The 7,676-nt window shown below is 25.4% G+C and overlaps 1 protein-coding gene across 2 annotated transcripts in view; it reads right to left on the bottom strand.

The window, feature by feature from the left end:
* Positions 1-353: 353 nt before the first annotated feature.
* The window catches only part of LOC117166890 (ras association domain-containing protein 8), a 35,157-nt gene continuing 27,834 nt past the window's right edge, over positions 354-7,676 (bottom strand). For both annotated transcript variants that reach the window (XM_033351327.1, XM_033351326.1), the window contains 3 exons: positions 6,237-6,376; positions 5,840-6,147; positions 354-2,124 (listed from right to left, as the gene is read on the bottom strand). In XM_033351327.1, coding sequence (XP_033207218.1) covers positions 2,024-2,124; positions 5,840-6,147; positions 6,237-6,376 — 549 coding nt within the window. In that variant the 3' untranslated portion in view covers positions 354-2,023. The remainder of the gene's footprint in view (positions 2,125-5,839; positions 6,148-6,236; positions 6,377-7,676) is intronic.

The raw sequence follows: 7,676 nt of genomic DNA on the forward strand, positions 1-7,676 counted from the left end.
ACAAAGTTTCAATCGGACATTTACATTTGTTTAACTACTAAGTCATTACAATTGAAACAGTTCAATTTTTAATATTAAAATCGGTAAATTCTTTAATTTCGAACGGGTTCAGAATCGTTTTGTAAAATCAATTGCTGTTCACTTTTTAATACTTAAAGTACAGATCAATAATTAATTTATATTTACAATCTATTAACTCAAAACGTTTTTTATCCGAAATATCAAATTCAAACGTTTTTAATTGTTTAAGTCTTCAAAACTGCATTTTAATATTCTCTAAATTGAAAAAAATACGATTAAAAATGGAGAAATTTTTAGGTAAAAGATTTAAAAATCACGCATGGTAAACTGAATGATATTATAATTGAAAAAGTTTAAAATTTGTACATAATTTCTCAAAAATGAGAAAAAATGGAAAGATTATAGCGAAAAAAAGTAAACACATAATAAAAATGCACAGTCTAACGGCCACCCTACTACGAGTGTATTCAAGACTAAAGAGTTTTTTTATTTTTCAATCTGTTTTAATTATTGAAGGCCATCTAAAATTGTTTCTTCTAATCTTGAAATAAAATTGTATAATTTTGAAGAATTAAATTCCAAGATTATTCAATTTAAACTGATGATGCTTTCAATGAAAAATAAATCTGTTAAATCTAGAAAGGTTCAGTTAGAAATTGCTTACGGTCCAAGTGGCAACCCTAAAAAATGAGAAAATTTTATCTGCCATAAGCTCGATGCAGTAAAATTACAGGCAGATATTTTCTCAGTTCTTTCTAAATTAATTACGTACACAATTATCTTACTCATTGCAGCATTATCATTTACTCAATTCGGTATAATGATATCACTCTATTTTAGACAGGTAAATCAGTGTAAATACGAGATATATAAGTGATAGATTAGGCTAGAAGATTGTCAATAAAAAATACGATGGCAAAGTGAGATAAATAACTACAACACTGCGGTCCCTTTTTTAAATTTCACTTCCTTAATTAACATTTTTTTAAACGGTGCCTTTGAAACTCCCGCTAAAAATCTTAAGAACTTTTATTTAAAATTTAAAATTGCATCACAAAGATTTTGATTTCTAGATTGAAAATATTTTGATATTAAAATTTCAGATACAGTCTCTAAAAAAAAATGTCTTTGACATGACCGCTTTATATACATATAGATAAAAATATAATAACGTGCTCTAATCTATAAATGTTACGAATTGTAACAATGTAGTAACAATAATGGCAGTGTACGTATTCGAAGCAGAGGTACACACATAAATATAAGTACTCGCATCATTAAAAAATTCACAATTCTTTGATTACTTTTCCTCGATTAGTTCTACAACTGGACTTGAAACTGAAGAATGTGATGAAATTCTTATTGCACTCGAGGTCATTCATTCGCGTTACTTTTTTAAAATATACTATCTAAAAATTGACTCATGCCATGAAAATGTACTTGTTAGTAGAATATAATTATACTATTCACCTAAGAAAATTGTCTTCGCATTGTTTAATAGATTTTCAGTCTTTTTGGATTTATTTTTTAGGACAAAGAGAAAAGGTGACTATTCTAGTCAAAGGCAATGTTCGTAAAAGTCTCAAAATCAATTTGGATTCCTTATAATAATAGATATTTTTTTAAAAATCGATTCGTTCGATCAAAAATGCTTTGGGAAAGATAACATTTAAAATTAATATTAAAAAAAATATGAGTCAAATTTTTAAAAACTACGCAAGTGAAATGTAAAGGCTTTCAATCTCGAAGAAAGGAGATAAGTACACATTTTCGCAAGATATGTTAAAATTCACCCTTGAACGCGGGGGAAAATTAAGTTAATGTTAAAAGGAACTAAGTTTAAGTTAGGTCGCCGTTAAGTCTTAAGATAATTTAGATTTCTTGTCGCTTAAGAATAATACTTACTAAAATTATTTACAAATTAATATCGGGTTGTGAGAAGAGCACTTCGTTTCTAGCGACTATACTGGACTTCATCGCGGAGATCATTTGATTCGATTATTTACACCCAAACACCGTGAGGATTTTTACTAGTAGGCACTGCAGTTTCTAATTGTCTTGGAGATCCTATCATTTTACGAGTACTTCCAGGTCGTTGAGCTCCTAAAATTAGAGACAATTTCATAGTTCAGTTAAAAAATAAGATGTGATATTAACTTCTGTAAAAGAATAAATTGTCCTCGAATTAATTAATTTTGAACCAAAAAATATTAATTTTCTAACAAAAGAGATAATTTTTCAACCAAAACAGGGAGGCCGCTAGACCGGGAAACCTGCAAAACCGGAAAATGACAGTGAATTTATTTTTTGACCGGGAATTTTACAACATTTTTAGAATAAAAATTTCGTCCAACTTTTAAAATCGAAGATCTTTTTAATAAAAAAAAAGGTGGTCACCGGACCGGGAAAATGGGAATTTTACGAGTTTCAGGTCTTCCTTTACATTAATTTTTATATTAAATTTAATAAATAAATTTATAATGTATTATTTCTATTAATTTTTTTAACCATTAAAAATGTAAACGTGCGTTTTACTTTTTTCAACTTAAAAATAATTCCATAATAATATAGTCGTACTTAAAGGTTTTTATTAAATTTAAAATATTGTTTGAATATAAATGATTTAATTTTAACCCATTTAATTTGGAATTTCTTAATGTAGAAAAAGAATAAGTATTTAATATTTTGCAATATTTCACTGTTCGTTTAAAACGAATATATTGAAACAAAATATTTAAAGAAAAGAATTTTAAACTGAATTGTTTGACATAGAAAGCTGTGAATCCCTAGAATTTTGTAGAATTTTTAAACTTTTAGAGTTACAATTTTATTTATTCTATTTGAAAAGTGTTTAATTTTTAAGTGAAATTGTTAAATTTTGACGCAAAAATAACAATTAAACACTTAACATTTGTAGAAAAAATTGGAGTAATTTTAAGCGATATTTAGAACTTTTGAAAAGATTCAAAATTAATTAAAAAATTGAAAAAATTTCAAGTAATTTAAATGAAGTATTTTAACTTTTTTCAGAACTTCTGAATATATTAAAAAATTAATCGAATTTTTCCTACAATTCTTAGAAAATCCTGCAATTTAGAAAAAATCCTCAAAATCTTCCAGGTTCTTCTTTGATAATTTTTTAAATCTCTTAAAATCTTCTTAAACTTTCTCTAATTTTTTTACAAATAATAAGTGTTCTATTGTTATTTCTAAATTCAACTTTTAAGGATTTTTTATTTAAATTTTCAGGATTTTCTAAAAGTTATAGAAAAAATTAAATTCACTTTAAAATATATTTAAAAGTTCCGAAGAAAATTCAGAAATTATTTTGAATTTGGAAAAATTTTAAACCACTTGTAGATTTCTCAAGATTTTGAAATAACATTTTAATGCTTGTGAAGGATACCTAAACTATTTAAAATTAAAATAATTTATGTTCTAATTTAAAAATTGTTAAGTTAAAAAAAATTATTTGTCAATGTTTTATGTGTCTAGCTTAAAATTACTTAAAATAATATAATTTTGAAAATATTTAAAGTTGATTGCTTGATTCTTTAATTTAGAGTATTGAAAATGTTAACGTGGATTTATATTTCTGGAACTGAATCTGAATCTTTGAACTCTATAATTGATAACAGTTCTAAATTTTGCAGTTCATTGGAATTTCATTTAACATTGTTTAATTGAAAAGTTTAAAAGTTAGGAATTCAAGGGTTCCACTTTTAATGATTTAATTTGTTGTTTATTGTTTATTACTTTAAATGGAAAAATTTTTAGAATATAGTTTGATTTTTAAAATTTCCTTGATCTTGAACAATGTTTGCGAACCGGGATATGACCGGGAATTTTGTTTTTCAATTAAAACGGCCACCCTGCCAAAAACACGAATTTTCAACAGAAAATGAATATTCTCCCAAATAGTTGAACTTGTAAGCAAAAGAGACGAATTTGTACAAAAAAAAATATAAATTTTTAACCAAATATTTGAATTTAAATATGAAAAGTTGATTTTTTTAACAAACAAAAAGAACGAATTTTCAACGATAAAGATTTTCAATTTTAAAATATGAATTTTCAACAAAAAAAGTTCACTTTTCACACAATAGTCGAATTTTGTACCAAAATAGTGAAATTTTTAACCCAAGAAGAATTTTCAACTAAAGAAAATTAATTTCCTATCCAAAAAGACGAATTTTCGAGAAATCTATTAATTTTCAACTTAAAAATATCCATTTTTCACCAAGAAAGAAATAGTTAAATTATCAATCAAAAATCATTTTTCACGAAAAAAAAAGAATTTTCAATAAAATAGTTAAATTTTTAATCGAAGAGATAGACCTTCAGCAAAACAAATTAATTTTTAACAAAATAGTTGCATTTTTAAGCAATGCAGTTGGTAGAAAATTATTTCTTGTTTAAAAATTCATATTTTGATTGTGAAAAGTCAACTAAAACCTTTTTTTAACAAAAAATTCAACTATTTTTTTTTTGAAAATTTATCTTTTTGATTTAAAACTTCATCTTTTATAGCAGAAATTTCATTTTTTTAAATGAAAATTCCACTTTTGGTTATAAATCATTCTTCCTTGCTTGAGTATTAAACTAATTTGTTTGAAAGGTTTGGTTGAATCGCTTTGTTAAGAAAGCATTTTTTTAAGATTTAAATTTGAACTTGAAAATTCATTTTTTTGGTTGCTAGTTTAATTATTTTGTTGAAAATTAATCTTTTTTAATTGAAAAGTCAACTACTTGGGTAAGAGTTAAACTACATTGTTAAAAGTTTATGTTTTTTTTATTGAAGGCTTACGTCTGGTTGAAAATTTAACTATTTAGTGAAAAATACTTTCTTTTTTGTTTGTTTAAAATTATTTTTTTTAACAGAAAACGTAACTTTTCCATTTTTTTAAGATTGATATTTTTTATTTAAAAATTCGCCTTTTTTTGGTAAAAAACGTAATCTTTTAGTTTGAAATTTTATTTTTGTTGGGTAAAAATGCATCAGTTTCGTGAAAAATTAATTTTTTGCTGAAAAGTCATATTTTTTGTTTGAAAATTCAATTATTGTAAAGAAAATTTGTCTTCTGGTTTGAAGATTTAATAATTTGGATCAACTTTTTTTTTTAGTGAAAAATCTTTTTTTTCTAGAAATTTGTCTATTTGGTTTTAAAATTCTTATCTTTTGTTGCGTAAATTTAATTCTTTTTTGAATAAAATATAAACTACGACACTTTTTCGTTGGGAATATGTCTTTTTAGTTTAAATACTCAACTATTATGTTAAAAATTCAATTATTTGGTTGAAAATTCCAGTATTTTGTTAAAAAGCCATCTTTTATAGTAGGAGACATTTAAAAAAATAAATTAATAAATTTGAAAATTTTAAATTTGTATATAAAATACTGTTTTATTCTGTTTATAAATTACTCTATGATAAAAGTATCAGAAGATTAAAATACAGGTATCTGAATATTAATAATTTGAAATGAAAAGTTAGTCAAGGAAAAATCAGAGAATTTGGAAAGTTTTCCGGGACAAAATAATTATATTTTTAAACAGATAGAAGAATTTTTTTACCAAAGGAGATGAATTCTGATCCAAAAATATAATACTTTTAAATAAAAAAGAATTAAATTTCAACATAAAATAATTACATTTTCTTATCGGGTTCTATTAATTCAGTTATCATTTAAGAGAAAAGGGGGAAGTTTGTTTGAAAACAGGGGAGAAAAGAGGAATTCTTTTTTTTTAAGAGAAAAGATGGTAATAGGGGAAAGGGTTTGAAGTCTGAAATAATAAATAAATGTGTATAAAAAAGGTACCTTCTAAAAGATGTTTGACTTGCTCATCTTGACAAGCAACAGTTAGGCTTTGTAAATTAGCTTCTTTCATATCCGCCACTAATCTCTCGACCTGCAGTTTCTTCTCGCCGATCGCAGATTCCAAACTGACGACTTCCATCTTCAGGGACTCAGCACATTGTGTCGCCATGTCCGCTGATCGTTTCGTCTGCTCCACTTCACTTTGAAGATGTTCAACTTCGCTCATCATTTTACGTTCCATCATTTGCTGCTCGTCACTCTTGCGACTTATATTATGTTGTTCCATTGCCAATTCTTCCATTACGAATCTACAAAGTAAATAAATTTTGAAAGGGAATAAAGGAAATGTAAAGTAAACTTGAAACAAAATCTAGTAATAGTGAGATGGATAAGATACCTAATCTTGTTTTTGCACTGCAAGAGTTCCGTTTCACAATTTGCTAGCTTCGACCTCAAAAGCGTTATCTCCGATTTGAGAGTTTTCTCCTGCTGTTTGACGATTTCACTTTCCTCTTCTACGTGAGTTAGTTCTTTCAACTGCGAAGGAAAATAAAATAAAATTTTTACTGAAAAATTCGGGAATGTGGGCTATAATTTCATCAAATGAAAAATAAAAATAAATAGAGTGGCCACCGAGGGGTTTATCGATCTTGAGATTTAGAATATAAGTCTTCGTGAAATTTTTTGAAATCTTATGAAATTATTTGAAATTTGTTGGAATCTTTGTAAAAGAGTTGAACTTTTTGAAATCTTTGAAATCTCTCTGAACTCTTTAAATCATTTGAAATTTTTGTTAAATATTTGAATTACTTCAAACCTTCTGAAATATGAGGAAATCTTTTGATATTTTTGGCATATTATGCAATCGTAGAAATCTGGATAAAATATTTGTACTATCTTTAAAATGTTATTCAAATCTTTTCGAAATGTTTTAACATCTTGAAATCTTTGTGAAATTGTTCAACTTTTTTAAATCATTTAAATTTTATTGTAATTTTTGTAATCTTTTAAATTTTTTAATTCTTCGAGGAATGTTTCGAAATGTTTTGGATTTTTTGTGAAATTCTCCAACTTTTTAAAATCTTTCGAATTTTGTTGTGAAATATATGAAATTGTTCTTAAATCTTTGAAATCTTCTGAAATATTTCGAAATCTTTGGGCAGCATTTGAAATATTATTAAAATATTTCTGAAATCATTGTATTCTTCAGAAGGCATCTTTTGAAATGTTTTAAAATCTTTTTAAATCTTAGTGCAATATTTGTAATCTTTCTGAAAACATTGAAAACTTATTTAATTTCTTTTTAATCTTTTGAAAATTTTGAGAGATATTTGAAATCTTTTTTAAATCTTTTAAATATTTCGAAATCATTGTTCAATGTTTGAAATATTGGTTAAATTGAAATGTTCTGAAATCGTATGGAATCTTTATCAAATTGTTTCAATTTTTGAAATAGTTGTGAAACCTTAGTTTGCTGTGAACTTTCTTGAATTTTTGTTTAAATGTTAGACGTCTTTCTGAAATCATTTGAAATCTTTCTTAAATCTTTGAAATCTTGTTTAATGTTGTGAAACATTTGCGGAATCTTCTGAAATCATTTGGAATTTTTATGAAATCTTTAAAATCTTTTAGATCTTTCTGAAATAATAAAATTCTTTGAGAAATATTTTTAAATATTTTGAAACATTTGTTAAATCTTTTGAAATTTTTGAAATATTCTGGAATCGTTGTACAATCGCTGCATTATACACACAATAATTGATAGCCCAGAGGTCGGATTCACCGGAAAAATGTCCACGCAGCTCGTCATCCATTTCAGCCAGATCTTTAGGCTTGA

Source organism: Belonocnema kinseyi, chromosome 2 (assembly GCF_010883055.1).
Source record: "Belonocnema kinseyi isolate 2016_QV_RU_SX_M_011 chromosome 2, B_treatae_v1, whole genome shotgun sequence".
NCBI lineage: Eukaryota > Metazoa > Arthropoda > Insecta > Hymenoptera > Cynipidae > Belonocnema > Belonocnema kinseyi.